Here is a 17,419-nt window from a genome sequence, read left to right as displayed (position 1 = left end):
ATCAACTACACGACAAACCCAAGTCGGCCCATAGTTTTCCCATGGACCCCACCACTTTCCTACTTTAGCTAATTTTCAGTTGTACAATATTCACAAAATTCCAAATCAATAAACTAGCCAATCACCGACAACCACCTTTATTTAATTCCAATAAAAAACCCCACAAAAATAAATAAAAATAGTATTCCGCAACAAATCGGGGAATAAAAGTAAATAAATTATAAAAAAACTGCCCCACGTCCCTCTATCTCTCTCTCTCTCTCATCCCTTTCTCTCTCTAAACTATCGATTGATTTGTATAAAACTGCCCCCCTTCTTTCTTGTTCCTCCTTCAAAATCATCCGTCAAACCCTAACCAAATTTCACCCTCGTTTTTATTTATTTATTTTTTTAATTTCAGTGACAAACAATCGTCGATTCGGATCCGATTTCGCAATCCGATCTGGACGATCTTCTGCGATGTCATCATCCGGCCCCCCTCCACCCAAGCCTCCGCCGCCGCGAGACATCCTGATCCGCTCGGTGTGGTCCGATAACCTCGAGTCCGAGTTCGAACTGATCCGATCCGTCATCGACGATTACCCTTTGATTTCCATGGATACCGAATTCCCGGGCGTCGTGGTCCGACCCGACTCCAACGATCCCAATTTCTACCACCGCGAGCCCGCCGCGCACTACCTCATGCTCAAGGCCAACGTCGATCGCCTCAATCTGATCCAGGTCGGCCTCACCCTCTCGGACGACAGCGGAAATCTACCGGATTTGGGGACCAAGAATCTGTATATATGGGAATTCAATTTCCGGGACTTCGACGTCGCGCGGGACGCCCACGCGCACGACTCGGTCGAGTTGCTTCGCCGCCAGGGGATCGATTTCGAGCGGAACCGGGATTTCGGGGTGGACTCGGTCCGGTTCGCGGAGCTGATGATGTCGTCGGGGCTCGTCTGCAACGACGCCGTTAACTGGGTCACGTTCCACAGCGCCTACGATTTCGGGTACCTGGTCAAGTTGTTGACTCAGCGAGTCTTGCCGGACGAGTTGTCGGTGTTCTTGAATTACGTGAGGGTTTTCTTTGGGTCTGGAGTGTACGACGTGAAGCACCTGACGAGGTTCTGCGCCGCCCTCTATGGTGGGCTGGACCGGGTCTGCCAGACACTGAATGTGGACCGGATTGCCGGTAAGAGCCACCAGGCCGGGTCGGATAGCCTGCTAACCCTGCACGCGTTCCAGAGGATCAGAGAGGTCTATTTTCCTAAGGACGGGATCGTGAAGTACGCCGGCGTTTTGTATGGTCTAGAGGTTTCTTGATTTTTTCAATGGAATCCATTGCTCATAGATTTCTCTCTCTTTTAAGTAAATTTTGTATACATGACTTGGTTTCATCAATATTATTAGGCTTTTATTAATTCTTTGCAGTTCTTGGTTTCGCTTTCGATGCGACCTTTTTTTGGATTTCTGATCCTTCATTTACTTCTGTGCATATCTGTTTGTGATAATTGATGGGTTTGGAAGCTTATAGAATTAGGAACTTTGGAGATGTTTGGGAAGAGAGGATTGGTGGGGTTGCGGGTTTAGAGAATTCGGAGTTTTTCCATTGGATTGTAGACTGTTGAGTTCGGGATTATAAAGAGAGGGAAGGTTAACAGGTCTTTTGTAGGGTTCTCTATGAATTGTCCTAGAGTGATATAAGTGATCAGAAGAGAATTCTGATGGATTGAAGGGATTCCTGAAGTTGGATTCTCTTGGTAGGTTGGTATATAAAAACAACATAAACAGTTCATACTTTGCATAATTCTTCTGCAGGTCATTGTCATAGGAATCGTAGGCCCCCATTGTTGTCACTTAGCAAGATGATTGAATTATTTAAGAAAGCTTGGACTTATGGTAAGAGTGTCGAGAAGGGAATATGGCAATGGCGGTCAATAAACGTCGTGTGAGATTATATGTATGGCTCGGTCAATGATTAAACTTACATGACAAGCAGCCTTTCAGCCTCTGCTCGCAGTACAATTGTAATTATATGCTGTTTCCTTCCAGTTGCATATTGACTTCGAGAACTTGTCCCATGCCAGTTAGTTTTCAATTGTTATTTAGTACTTGGGTTCAACTTACATGACATATGCTTTCTGACATTTCTGGTCATCGGCATGAGAAGTTAAAAGGCCATGGGTTTTGTAGTGGTGCTCCCAATCCTTCTTACTTGATGCCTTTTTAGAATGGTAGGTTTAGGATTCTGCCAGTTCTCTTTGAATTTCTTATCACGTTTAGCTCCATAAACATGGTCATTATAGATTGATTCTCCATGCAGACGGTTGTTTATTTACTGTTAATTACTTTTTACAGTCACATTTAGCTCTGTAAATCTTCGTTCATATTTCTTTGGTCAAGTGATAGTGATACTTGATAAAAGCCACAAAGGAAGAGGAACAAACAAAAAAACAGGTAGAAGAAAAACAGTGCAGCAAAACAGTGGGTACAGAAAAAAAGAAGCATACAAAAGCAGCAGCAAGGGAAGCATAGCAGGGAGGTCGTCATGAGAGAGACCGGACACCAGGGAGGGTGGAGGGGTGTTAACCCAGTTGCAAACGCACAACCTCCTTTTCACAAGCTTGGCGGTGGCATCAGCAGCACTGTTGGCTTCTCGGCGGATCCAAGTCCACCAAGACCCTCCGTGGCAGCAGAGGCCTCCACCTCCACAGAAGAGGTGTGAGAACAATGATGGGAAGCTGCTGCAGTAAAAGAGCCATTATGGTCACAAATTATAACACCAGTTCCAGAAGAGGTAGGGGAAGAAGACCGAGAACCATCGAGCCTGAAGATTAGTCGCCGTGTCATGTATTAAAATGGACGCTGTCTTTTACCTATTGTTCCTGTAAGGCAAAATGAGCCTTCACTTTTAACATTTAGGATAAAGATTTCCTCATCTCTCCATGCCCGTCAAGAATCTTCTCCACCTCCCATGCCGTTTTTATCCTCTCACTCTTTTGAATGGGTTTCTCTAGTTGAGCTTGGATCTCAACTAACCGAAAGAACTGATACGATTGGAATATGAAAATATCAAATGGACTTCACATATTTACAACAAGGCCATCTCCAATCGGGCCTCTTAGGGCCATAGGCTGAAGGATACTCTTTTTGACACAAAAACCCATCTATAATAGAGGTTTGGACCAAAAATCATTGAGACCCACCGGGTCAAAATCCAACCATATGGCTACTGGGTTGGCTATCCTTAGCTAGCTAGCAACTCGTTCAATTGAGCCCAGCTGGATTTTTTTTTTATAGACGAAATTAAAGAATACAAAAATAAAAAATCTCATTTTTTTTCCTATAAATACATAAGACATTTCTACACATTCTATTCACCCCTTCATACTATCTTACCTCATTGTATTTCAATTCTTCACATTCTATTCACCTCAAACACTCTTTTCATACACACCCCTCTCTTACCTCTTCCAATAATATTTCCTTTATTTTTTTCAATAATTTTCAAGTGGCCACATCTTCAAGTGACAGTCAAAATATGCTCGGAAACCTTATTTTAATATGGTAGTTTAATTTAATTAACCAATAAAATTAAAGAACAAACTTAAAATAATAAATTATTTAGGGGGCTAAAATATAGCACTCTTCGGTTGGAGATGGTATATAAATATGGTATGGCACTGTTCATTAAAAAAATAATTTCTTGCAAGGCTATACTCTGGTCGAGGGCTATGTTCGGTTGGAGATGGCCTAAGTGTCCCATTGGGCATGCCAAAATGTTAAACCTAAAAATTACACAGCCTATGTGGCTCAAGTCAAAGTAACTAAGAGCTAATTACGTCCTTTAATGGCTTGAATGCTAATGCGGTCGTGCCAACTTGCCATTGAGCTCGCCCGGATGAATGTCTTGAATGTGGTGAATATGGTGAAATGCATTGCTGACTCCTGAATTGAACGAGTTTAGTCGAGGAAGGAACACTCTCGGCCTTAGGTTCTAAAACGTGAAGACAAAGTTATACAAATTGTTGTGAAGTTCAAAAGTAATCGGCTGTTTGAGTGTTGAGCTCTTAAAATAACCTAAAAGTAACACCTCACTTCTTCGAGAAGGTTGATAAAGTAATCTTTATGTGAAATAATCAAAGACTCTTCGCTAGTAAGACTTGCATAAATAGTCAGTCGCAAACTTGGGGGAATCCCTGTCTATACAGGCGGTTGAGACCCTAAGGCAAATTGACTCTATAACTTTGGCCCAATCTATCTAGTCAGTCACCTTCATTATTTGCTTTTGGAAAACTCAGTTTATCCAGTCGGTTGTCATCCGTCGGTTACCAACCCAAACCTGTCTATCCATTTAAAATTTGTGCTAACCGTTAGTGAAGTAGTTAGTTTTTACAATAGTGTGTGAAAAGTTTTCACGTTGATTTGTGTTTTGAGTTAAAGGTCCCTTTCTTGTTACACGATCTCTTGTATTTATAGGAGCAAATTTCTTGATGCCCATATATGCCGAGTTATAGGAACAAATTATCTTCACGAATACTTTTACTAAAACTATCTCTCCACCGAGTCTCACCCTCTTGGTCTTGGACTTGACCTAAGATTCTGAACCAAATCCTTTTATGTGATTAATTCATTCTCTATTGAGACACGAGGATTTGATCCATAAGCAATTTTATTCAATTCTTATCAAAACCCATCTTGATCCTGCAACAGTACTACTTTGTTTAGGACTTGACCGAGCCATAATCCAATCCCCATCTTTTAAGCAAGCCCAATTCACCTAGGACTCCACCGAACCATCAGCATCTCACTACCGGCCCGAGCACTTCACCGTTGGGCCGAAACTTGCAACCTCCTTTTCAGGCTATTAATCAACTCGGCCCTATCCTAAAATTTCAGGCCGATAGAGGGTCGGCGATCTTTTCAAATGTGGGTCAACAATTTCTCAATCAAGTGACCGACTTTAGGGACAGTGTGTCCAATATCGATGGGAATGTTGCACTCTTCTAATTCGAGGTGGGGCTGCAGTTGATATTCTTGAATAATGTTTCGATCAACTTACGTAGCAGCCGTGGCACTTGTTTTCTGTTTGTCTTTGATATGAACGCCATGGGCGGTCAAATGAAAAAGGTAACAAACTCCAACTGGACAGAGTAAATAAACTTAGCCTAGCTTTTGTTAATTTTCCGGAAGCAATATATAGTACTATCTTTGAAATCTCTCTTGATTTGTTAAGTTAAATGATTGCTGGGAGGACAAGAAATTGCACCCTTAGCATAAGACCTACCTCCGGCGCGGTCCTAGTGAATTATTGTTTCTCATGGAAGGACACACAGAGAAAATATTATGAATGTTTACGATAAAGAAATTGTACAATGATTGATGTCCTCGTAATGCGTGAACACGGTGGTATCCTCTCATATTCCGGTGTCGTGTTGAGTCATATTGTATTTCCATGTCGTCATACAATAATTTTTCTTGTTAATTTGACGTATATGTGTGCCATGTTGTCTCGTATCTCTCTATCCATGCATCGTAGAGGTCCTCATGTTCTCCTTTGCTATCAAACTCGAGTTGTTTATGACCGGTCTGTTTCTTTCGTCGAGTACTTAAGAATTATGGCTAAGCCACCCACATGCACATAATGCATCTGTCTGCCGTGAATTAGAAATCAAGAAAATCAAGGCAGCCAAAGTGCAGCTATGAGTTTCCTAATCAAACCCCACAGCAACTACATGTGATCTTGCATTTCTAGTGCACATAGAGACACACCACAAGCTGTAAATTTTGGTCCACATAAGACAAGGATTGATTGAGAGGGATAAGGTGGTCCTTTTCCCAAACCCTACCTACACAGATTTTTTTTTTTTTTTTTCCCGAAAACAATTATAGTTCGATACGAAAAAGTGTTTTAAGTAAAGTAGAAAAAAAATACCTCAGCAACTATAAGTTCTATTCAACAACACTTCGAGAGCTGCATTGAAGAAAAACCCCTCGTATCTGTCCTCTTGTCATGCTTTTTTATTGATTCTTAGTTAAGAAATCGCTTTAGTGATCTTCTCTTACTACAAGGTAAGCTGTGTTTTTTAATGATCTGGTTTTCACACCCTTTTTAGTTTTTCGTGCACCTCTTTTTATTTTCGAACGTCGTAGTTAATAAAATCAACGAAAACAAAAGTTGAGCTTAAAAAGTAGTGTGTAAAGAGAGAAAAATGGTGTATATTTTACAATTTGAAGATGTAAAAGCAGCAGTACTTTTTGTCTTGGACTTGCCCAGCCTCCTTTCAACGTTGTTGAGTCTGTCAATGTCACACTTGATTAGATTAGAATCCAAAAGCAGGGCCATGGCCGGTAATGGATGAAGTGATAAATGGGTCTCCTTCGTTCTCTCTCTCTCGAGGCTGTTCTCTCTGTAACTCTTGGGGGAAGGTAGGTACGTGATAGAGAGTTACTCTGTGGATACTTCCATATGATATTCATCCCCACTTGCCCCCATCTTTTAATTTTGTAACTTTTGAATTTCATCTCTTTCCCTCCACCTTCAAGTAATTGTATGTATCCCTTCTTTCTTTTCGAGTTGAAATTCTTTTTTACGTTAGCTTAACCAAAACAAAAGAGACAATGTCATGGATAGATATGGATTCTACTTAGTTTTTGTGGCAAAATGTATTTTCTTTCACGAAAAAAAGAAGATCAAGTGTGTTGAGCTGAAAGCACTCTCGCAACACATGCAATAAATGACTTGTCATAAGGATATGCAAAGAACTTGTAGCTGAAGTTATTATAAATATATACTTTTGCATCCAAATTTCTGGATTTGATTCCTCCCTTATTCAATATCGATTTGTCTAACAAAAATAACGAAGAAGAAGAATTCACGTGTTTTGCAAGAACATTTTGGCAGCTATCAAGTCAATCATAAAGCATGAGAGAGAATGTCAAAAGAGCAGAAGGTATTTCAATGTGCATACGTTAATCTACATGTAGCAAACAATATAAATATATATATTTCATATATATTTATAATTAAACCAAAAGAAGACATAACGTATCTTCAACAGTGTTATGTATTAGTTAAAAGAATGAGAGACCAACCATATGGAAGAGGATCCTCTCTGGATCTACTTTGTGGGGATCTTAGGAATTCCCATATCCTAGCCGTTCATCATATATTGTGCAGCCAGTACTATTTGTGTTTAATTTTAAATAAAAAAGGTCAAATGATTTCTAACCTCATGATGCACGATGAATGCCTAAAATGTGAGGATCCCAAGGATCCCCACAATTTGGATCCGGATGGGATCCAAATCCCAACTATATCTTGAAGGTCATTTGGCTGACATTTCATACCCCCACGACTATTTTGACTTGGCGACTTTTTCAATACAAAATTCTCACTTTGAGGTCGCACTTCAACAACGAGGTTTTCCTTTAGCACCATTTGTCATTTATGTCGTGCCTCTAAAGAATCTGCTGCTCATTTTTGCTTCAAATATTCAGCATCTAAGCAAATTTGGATGTGGTTGGCCTGTCAATTTAGTACTTATTGGCCCTTATTATTCCTTACCAATGTTTTGGGACGCTTTTGGGAGTAACCCTTTTTCTCGTTAGTTGCATAATCTTTGAATTTTTGCAGGTCTAGTTACATGTTATACTATTCAAAAGGCATGCAATAAGTCTACCTTTGAAGATTAGCCAATCTCTTTTCATCATCTTTACATGTCTATTGCTTTTGGGATTGTTTATACTGGCAAGGTTATCCCTGGATACTCCAACGGTTTGGATCTTCGTATTATCTCATCTTTGGGTATTCAACCTATCCCTCGAAAGGCCTTAATTATTCATTGTGTGCTTTGGTCTCCTCCAAAGTTTTCTTGGATTAAGCTTAACACTGATAGTTTGACTAAAGGAAATCTTGGTCCCGCTGCTTATGGAGGAGTTTTTCAAAGTGGTCATTTTCTTGGTGGTTGTTGTCAAGGTATTGAATCATCACAATGATTTTTGGCAAATTTATTAGCGTAAAATTTTCTAATCCATGAGATTGGCACTGTTTTTGGTTGAAAAGTGATATTACGAGTGCTCTTGTTGTCTTCATTCAAAGAATTGGTTCCTCCTTGGCCTCTTCGCATTCATTGGTTTACTTGCTTGGATCAAATTCGGGAGATGACTTTTTATTGCTCACACATTTATCAAGAAGGAAATGTGGTTGCCAACAAATTTGCTAATATGAGTTTGTCTTCTTCAACCTTGGTTTGGTTTGGCATGACTGGTTTCCGATTATCCATTGGCGATCTGTGCTTCTTTACATTTGGATTTTCTTGGCTTGCCTGGTTTCCGATTATCATATTAATGTGCATCTCGGTTTACAAGTTTGTCCTCCTTCATGATGTGTGTTTTTCCTTTTTTTCCTAACCCATTGATTTTGGTGCTTTGCAACTTGTTTTGCAAGTCTAAATCAGTAGACCTTCTAGGTTTTTCTTTAGAGGGGTTTAGGCTTTAGTCCTCCCTATTTTCTTGTATATTTATTTATTTTCTGAAGACAAGTCCGGTTTATGTCATCCCTTCTTTTTTCTTGTATTTTTCATTTTCTTTCTTCTTGTATCATGAGGGGTAAAATTTATATCTCCCGGACTAAGTTTAACTACTTTTTTTCTTCAATAAATTTTTCCTCATACTGTCGAGCTTTCCCAAAAAAAAAAAAAGCAAAAAAAAAAAAAAAAAAAGGGTATATAGAGTTGTGATCCCTTAATTAGTTAAAAGGATTTGTCTCGATCTTTAGAATATGACGTAAACTGCTATTCTGAATAATACAAAATTTTCTCTTAAAATTAAGAGTGGCAAATGTTTGTTGTTGATAAATATATGCTCCACTAAGATGGTACAAATTTTATAAATTTCTTGAAAATAAGTTATTAGAGCTAAGAAGTACTTGAAAATATAAAGAAGTATGGGTGAAATTCTTGAAATAGTTACACATTCAAATTTGTGTAAGGATATGCAACATGCTAGGTTGTGGAATGTAGCTACATCAAACGTACCTCAAAACGAGGGAAAACACTTCAGCTCTTTTCACACAAGTAATATTTTGATACGTGTGTATAAACTTTTAATTTTGTAATTTTTATGAGTTACATCTACACACGTAACCGACAGTAATAACTCCGAACATGTGAATAGCTAAATAATGTCCTAAAAAGAGACTGTTTCTTTTTCTTTGAAGTCAATTAATAAACGACTGTTAGGAAATAAAAGCTCTCTACTTAACCAGTACTATACTATTCAATGAGCTCAACTGAAACACATTAAATTATTACCCAAAACAATGAATAACCATTTAATTAAAAAGTTGTTTATATATAACCAGAAATTTGTTATTGTGCTAGGAACACGAGATGATATGTTATATAATAAGAATTTTTTTTTTTCAAATATTTCTCTATTTATATATGACATATGACAATGTGGCCGTGTTTCGAATAGTCTAAAAAATCTCTCAACATAAACGAGTAAAAAGACCCCACCAGTTACCTTCCCTTATACCACAACTTTAAATAATCTTCCTTCCCCTAAAACCCTCCCCTCTGACTACCCATCAATGCCACATTTCACAACTCCAAAAATTCATATTTCAAAGTTTTGAAAAACCTAATTTCTTCTCCCAATCCCTCCAAGAAAACCAGATGGGGAAGAAAATGAAGCTCCCTTTTCTCTCCAAGAACACATCAGAACTATCAAGATCTTCATCTTCTTCTTCCTCCCCATGGCCTTGGCCTTCTTGTGCTCAAACCAGAACCCTTTCTTTCAGAACAGGCAATGATATCTTCAAGACCATAAACTCAGCCTACTTTGACACCACAAACCCTACAACAGATTTGGTGCTGGTGGATAGCACACCGGACTCGTTCTTCACCAACTCATCATTTGACGAGTGTCCCAACTTCTCCACCGTCTCTGAAGACTCAAGAGGCGGTGGAGGAGCTGGAGGAGGAGACGCAATAGAGAGTGTGATTAAAGGGTTGAGGTCAGAGAGGCTCTTCTTTGAGCCAGCTGGTCAGACAAGCTCTGTGTTAGTTGAGACCAAGGAGGCTGAGGCGGGGGCCGCGGCAGCAGCAACAGCTGATGAAGGTGGTGATGGGGTTAATAATGTTATTCCATTCAAGGAGAGTGTGGCTTTGTCAATTGACTCACCAGACCCGATTGTGGATTTCAGAAAATCTATGGAGGAAATGGTGGAAGCTCATGGCTTGAAGGATTGGGAGAATCTTGAGGAGCTTTTGTGTTGGTACTTGAGGGTAAATGGTAAAAGCAACCATGGTTATATTGTTGGAGCTTTTGTCGATCTCTTGGTAGGTCTAGCATTTACTACTACCAGTAGCAATTCTTGTTCTTGTATTATTAACTCTCCTTCTTCCCCTTTCTCTAATTTTTACAATAGTATTACTACTTCTTCTTCTTCGTCGTTGTCGTCATCGTCTTCTTCTGCGACTACTCCTTGTGTTTCCTCCGTAGAAGAAGAGTCTGAAAGTACTGCTACTACTCCATGTTTATCTTCATTGTTAGAAGGTGAAGAAGACCAGATTAAGGAAGAAGAAAATGACGACGGCGGCGGCGACCGTGTTTCATCGTAGCTAGTTAATTAATTATTTGTTTTCTAATTCGATGGAAAATCAAAACATGTATACTAGTAGTAGTACTAGAAATGATAGTGAAAACTTCAACTTTTGATATTTCTCTCTTCACCAAATTCGTGTGGAGATTACAAGCGTGTGCGCGAGTTTTACAGTTTCCCATTTCCCAACGCATATCAATTAGAGTAAGATTAGTGAAACATAGGTTAATTTCAATTAGAGTAAGATTAGTGAACATGGTTAATTTTCATTCCAATATTCATACCGTTACATGTAACACATTTATTGGTTATACTTTTTACAGATTTGAGATGTAGCTGATCACGTTACACTTCTCGAAAAATCTACCTACTTCTCACCTACTTAGCCCGAGTAAATTTTACATGATGAATAATGTGATTCTTTTTATTAAAAAGTCATGTATGCTATTTTTGGAAACTTTATGGTCACACTTGATGGCAGATTGAATGTGTTAATATTACGTAAGACAAATTAAAAATTTTATGTGGACCGTCAAGAAATCATCAAGTTGTTGATAAAAATAAAAAAAATGCAGCGGGAAAAAAGGTACACTGAAAATTAGGCATCTTGCTTCAACGGCATTTTGTTAATTATATATGACATATTGACATATACTAAGCTCCATGTGGGCAACAACTTATGGCCTCTTCTCCTATTTTTTAGTGAATATATTATTTTGTTGGATTTGTTTTCTTTAAAAAGGGCTCATTTGTGATTTTGTCATGGCAATTTATCTTTCAGGATATTAGAAAAACTCAGATAAGTCTTTCAACATCTTTTTAGTTATCATTGTTTAATTCACACAACGTTTGAAATTTGTTTCTAATTATGTGTTACTCTATAATGATTATATTATTGTTGGATTGTTTAATATGTTCCGGTGTATTCTATGTACTGCGGTTACTAAGTTAAGAATTCAGTGATTTAAAATATTTTAAGTCTAACAAAATGAACAGAAATTTGCAGAGATGATCTTCTGCAACTGATCACATTGACACAAGTGTAGCCACTGTGATTTAGTAATATCTGCCACTGTGCAATCCAAGTTCTGAAATTTTGAAGCAATCAGGGCCGTTGATTTTGAAAATGGACCGTCGTTATCAATGATTGGTGCCATTCCAACTCTGAAATTTGGCGTGGTCCTAACACTCATTTCCTTGCACCTGCACAACCCCGATAAAAACTGTGAAATTTTGCGTCGAAAATATTATCCTTGAGTGAGCGGGGGAAATTTTTGTGTACCACAAACATAGTTACGGAGTGTTATTATTTTTTGTGATATGAATAAAAAGAAAATACATATGTTATAATTTGAATAAAATAATAACATTACGTAATAGTGTTTTGAGTATGCTAAAAAACTTACGTAGTGACGAGATTGGCATGAACATAATGAATTATTATGAATATCCATGGTTACTCCAACAGTAAGGCTGCGTACGAAAGACTGTCCTCCCCCTCCCCCGACCTTTGCAAAGCAAAAAACCTTGTTGACTTGGAGTCGCCATTTTTATTCATAGTTTTAAGAGTCAAACAAGTACTAAGTTTAAGAAAAGAAAACAAACACACCTGCAATTGCCTTTTTCAGCTTTATATAATTTCAGATGGAAAATATTTGTATGCTTGTTTTTATTTTTATTTTGTCTTCTTATTTTGGGTAACCTTATCATCATATACCTGCATATATAATAATTTGAATTTTTCACCGTTATGCAAATAGCTAGGTGTTGCAGGAAAAAACAAGAAGGTGGGATATCTGTTCTTTGGAGGTGTTATGTATATGAATGTCAGATTTTGAGTGGTGCAAAGAAGCAGCTCACACCAAGGTAAATCCAATGCAGGATAGGAACAACTCAAGCTAAATCCGATGCTACATCTCCATACTCCATACCTGTATTTGGTTGTGATCTGCATAGATGTCTTGTTAGGCAAGGAGTTATATATATGGAAGTTACAATTTCCCATGTCGCGGTACCTAATCAATCGTGAAAAAGATTGTTATTCTAAACTTAAGTAACTTTATATACTTTCGTTTAACTATGTACATAGCTCAAAGTGATTATATTCTGATAACATAATATGTTTGATTGTCTTGAAACAAAAAATTATTCCCATCAATTATCAAGTAATACTATGGCTACTAAATCTTGTGCTGTTTATGTAGCACGAATAAGCAGATGAGGGAGTTACAAATTCCCATGTTGTGGTATACCTAATTAGACATGAAAAAGATTGTTAATCTGAACAATTGATTTGGTTGTGCTTTCGTTTAAATTGCGCATGCTGATTTATTTTGATAACGTAATATGTTTAATTGTCTGATTTAAAAATAATTGATTCCTAAAAATTATCATGTTGATTTATGTTATCATCTTGTTCTCATCATTGGGAAGAATGATTAAAGAACAAATATATAGGAGGTGTGCTATATTATGTAAATATGGATTTGTACAAACAATAATATATACCCCACTAGACTCACCAGAAACCAATAAAAAAGAATGGTTTTTTTTTTTTTAATTACAAATGATTCTTGAAATTGACTAAATTTTTATTTTAATTTTTTTATTTCAAAATCAATCAACGTGGTCTTTAAAATTAATTATCGTAAATCAATATCATCATTTTATTAAGATTCTGTTAATTATGATATGATCAGAATAGTGTGTTCGCTTCCTTAAACGAGGAAAACTTCGCTTATTAGGCTCTAGCTTTAGATTAGCTCCTACTCATAATGTTTGCTCAGCAATCAGCATAGATGCCTCAGCAATCAAATAGGTAAAAAAATTAGTCAATGCTCCATGGTTCGAGAGTCTTTTGGCTCAGCAATCAGCATAGATGCCTCTTCAATCTCTGAGCCAAGATTCTTTCCCTAACGGCGAAGCTTCTAAACCTCGTGCCATTCATATTTTAATACCTCAATCTCGATATGCTAAGTTGGATATAATGTTTAATTTTGTTTTGTTTAAACAAACAATATAATGTTCAAGTTGTAATGACTGCTGATTATATATTATTAGCAAATTAAGTTTGAGATTAATGATGTTTGCAGTCTACTCATTGTTGAAGTCTGATTATAAATTGGATTTCAATCACTACGAGTGATTGAAGACTTTAAGCACCTTCCCTAGGCGATAGGCCTCTGCTCCTCGTCCAACTAGCATCTATTGTCTTTTAGAACCTTGTATACAATGTTTACAAAATCAATTGAGGTTAGTAGAAGTTTTTTTTTGTTTCTCGTATTTGTAATGGTCAACACATTTACTGGCTACTTTTGTTTTAAGGGAAAGTGCCTTCTTAGATTGAATAGTTTTAAGCCGAAATGATTGTTTAATATTTTAATTTTTGATGTAAACACTTATATTCGAATTTAATAAAAATTTCTATCGTTTGAACCAGAAAACTAATTAAGGGGTTGGCAACGGTGTAGGTCAAAATAAACTAGCTAGGTGCCACATGGCAACATCAACAAATAGGTCTCACTGGGTTAGAATGCATGCACTGGAACACAATTGAACTGTTCCAGACAAAGAAACAGACACCCTGCAGGCTTTTACTTGTCCAATTTGGAGAAAATCAATATCAACACATGTTTTCCCAAACTAATTAATGCTGCTTAGTCTGCTAATTAGTGAGATAATGACCCAAACAACACCCAAGAGAAAAACAAAACAACTAACACAAATCCCTCATTTTCCAAGAGAATTTAATTTTACACGAAAATTGGGACCAAAAAAATAATATAGAAGTTGGCATCTGTCTTATTTCAACTTGAGCTGTGTGTGGTTCTTGCATTCAATGCCTTTCATAGATCCATACGCCCGTCCCACATTTCACTCCAAGGCTTCTTCTTTTTTTTTTTTTCGCCCTAGGGATGGAAGTAAAGTAAATTTATTACTTGGTAATTTTTTAAATGATGAGAGTGGTTTAGATGCAGACTACTAAAAGATCTAAATAATGAATTATTTTTTCCCTTTGTTACTAGAGTGAGAATCCCCATAATAAAACAAAGATGATAATATGGTTTTTAATGTGTTTATTTGAATCGAACAGTTTAACATGACATATTGCGATTCTATTTAAAATTATTTATTAAGTTATTCTTGCTTTAATGCGTGATTCAAATTGGAGTATTTATAATAATAAGAAAAATGTAATTGTCATTCCAAAAATCTCGTCTTTGTGTGAGCCTTCCTAGCTAACTGTCGTTAGCTAATTGCAATCGATAGCTTTGTATTAGCTAGGACTATATGTCACTCCTCTCTTGTCTTCCTCAAAACCGTCTCAAGCAGCCTTCTCCAATGACAGCAGCCTCACCACACCCTAAAATCTTAGAATTTGATTATCACCCAGAACCCCTTGACCCACCACCACAGGCTTGGGATCGCAAGGGAGTGCACAAGCGAAAGAGGAGGATCGTGAGGAAGGAGGGAATACACAATCCCACCTCTTGAGGTGGGTTTGGGTCTTTGAGATACAGTTTAATTAGTTGAGAGGGAAAAGAGAGAGGGATTTGGATGGAAAAAAAAAAAAAAAAGGAAGAGAGAGGGAGCTGGACGGGAAAAATAATAGGAAGAGATAGAGAATTAATTCTAGAAAAAGAAAAAGAAAAAAAAAACTGAGAATTAATTTTTATTATCCTACTTTTTAGTCTGATACTGTACCAAACGTTTCACTAAGTCAATTATTCTTAGTCAATTTTAACTCAATCCAGCTTATCACTGAAACTAGCCTAATCCAAAATAATATAGTGCAACAAACGACCCATAAAACATATATACGACAAAATGAACTGACACGTGTGTGAGCGATTTTTATTTAACTTTTATTCTCAAACTGATAAGCAAGCAACATTGCATTTTCATGGGATCATTGACGAAACCTTGACAACTTTATCGCAGTTTATAAGGAAAAAGATAACTACACCCCCTTTTATTACTCTATACAATCTTGTTTACTTTTGTTCGTTGGTTGTTTATGTTGGTTTGTTCAATATGGTGAAAAAAAATAAAGAAGAATATGTAAAAGGAAAAAAAAATGATGTGTGATTATTATTTTCTATTATATTACAATAAAAGTGATGTATTCATTTGATACCAAAGTTATACATCATTTACAAGTGTTGGATTGCCTCAGTGTATATGTCATTTCTCGTCAAATTACTGCATCCATTGTTAACACCTTCTCATTACAGAGTCTCTTTTCTTAGACCTTATGATCTAAGAATATTGTAGTCACTCACCGATCTTAGTCCAACAATGGATAAGAAAATACAACAACAAAAGTCGAATGATCACTTACAATTAAATTAAAATCGAAGGGTACGTGATAACAATTTCCTTAAATGATACGGTCTAGAAGAACGAGCCTACTTTTTAGGATAGTAATATCGTTTATAAATAATAATAAAAAATAAAAAAACAGTGAGTCACCGACATTTTTGAAAGAATAAATTTTTTAATGTATCGAGAACACAGCTTAGCACACCAAAAGTTATAATATAAGTGGTTGGATACTTGAAATTAAAATTTTCTACTATCTGTGCTATAACACTTGGTATATTGAATCATATTTCTGACACATTGAAAAATTTATCAAGATGTCATGGTTGCTTTACGTGTTAGAAGGACCTAGTCATTCAAGTCAATTTAAGGCACCTTAAATGGAGCATGATGTAATTGAGGGCAGGCTTTATTAACACCAACTGCCAACCACGGCCCATATCACTCCAATCGGTACCACCATTTGCATTCAATTGGGCTTTTACCTTTGGTATTTTAAAAGCTTTTCACATAAACACACCCTGACACCAACCAAGGGTCCAATCAAGGATTCAATACTATTGCTACCACCATTACTCAGCCACCATTACTCACCTGCATCATGGCTTTTCATTACGTTTATGCAGAAGAACATTCAAACCCTAATTGTTCCGTGTTTGGTAAAGGAGGAAACAATAACCATGAACAAAGATAGAAGGGAGGACATAACAAGTTACCCTCACTTGGTAAAAATATGGATGTGAGAGAACAATAGAAAAAGAATGATAAACAGATTCAAGTATTTTCGTCCATTTTTTATACAACAATATCAAGAGAAGGAATGTAGGATAAGTCACATAACAAGTCAGTCATAATTAGGTATTTAACTCACCATATATGAGAATCAAATCTAAAATCTTTCACTTGTAAATTAGAGAAATACGTACCCTTAAACCGTAATGCTAGTGACAATTTTTTCTTCCCACTTTTAAAAGGAGTCGTTAGAACTCGGGAAGAGAGGAGAGAAAAAGGAAAATATGTTGTATTGTTCTTTTGTGTGTGTGGACTAGCATAGTTGCGGTAATGTGCCAATATTAACTTGAATTAGATGCATAATTTCAATAGACATTGGCAAGTGATTACCATTTTATTAATGAGTTAATTTGTGCATTTTTATATTTTGAACCTGAACAATGTACATATGTTGGGCTAGAACACTAGCTACGGCCTCTTGAGGTTGCTGCAACAGAAATTGAAACCCTAATATCCTAGATTACAATTCAGCCACTTCACTTGTGTATAGTTTTGCAGACGGTATTTCGATAACCTTATGACTTTATTCGCTTATCCAGTTTGTGTTCTACTCCAACTTTCCTGGCTAACTACTAAGCTTTTGAGGTTCGTTAGACATTAATCACTAATTAAAGTCAAGAAAATGACAGTGAAATAAAATGCTACCTTAGAAAAGAAGAAAACCACATTACTGTGAATTAAGATATTTTGCAATATCATTCTATGTTTGTT

The 17,419-nt window shown here is 36.9% G+C and overlaps 2 protein-coding genes across 2 annotated transcripts; both read left to right on the top strand.

Annotated features, from left to right (window-relative positions):
- Positions 1-362: 362 nt before the first annotated feature.
- Positions 363-1,406, top strand: LOC103961698 (probable CCR4-associated factor 1 homolog 11). The gene has a single exon (XM_009374285.3). The coding sequence runs from the start codon at positions 460-462 to the stop codon at positions 1,306-1,308; it is 849 nt and encodes a 282-aa protein (XP_009372560.1). The 5' UTR covers positions 363-459; the 3' UTR covers positions 1,309-1,406.
- An 8,071-nt stretch (positions 1,407-9,477) lies between these two features.
- LOC103961699 (transcription repressor OFP13) lies at positions 9,478-10,712 on the top strand. The gene has a single exon (XM_009374286.3). The coding sequence runs from the start codon at positions 9,666-9,668 to the stop codon at positions 10,611-10,613; it is 948 nt and encodes a 315-aa protein (XP_009372561.1). The 5' UTR covers positions 9,478-9,665; the 3' UTR covers positions 10,614-10,712.
- The last annotated feature ends 6,707 nt before the right edge of the window (positions 10,713-17,419 follow it).

This window comes from the organism of the source record quoted next, unplaced genomic scaffold (genome assembly GCF_019419815.1).
Source record: "Pyrus x bretschneideri cultivar Hongxiangsu unplaced genomic scaffold, Pyrus_bretschneideri_v1 Contig47, whole genome shotgun sequence".
In the NCBI taxonomy this organism is placed as follows: Eukaryota; Viridiplantae; Streptophyta; class Magnoliopsida; order Rosales; family Rosaceae; genus Pyrus; species Pyrus x bretschneideri.
This window is presented reverse-complemented; position numbering and strand designations above follow the sequence as displayed.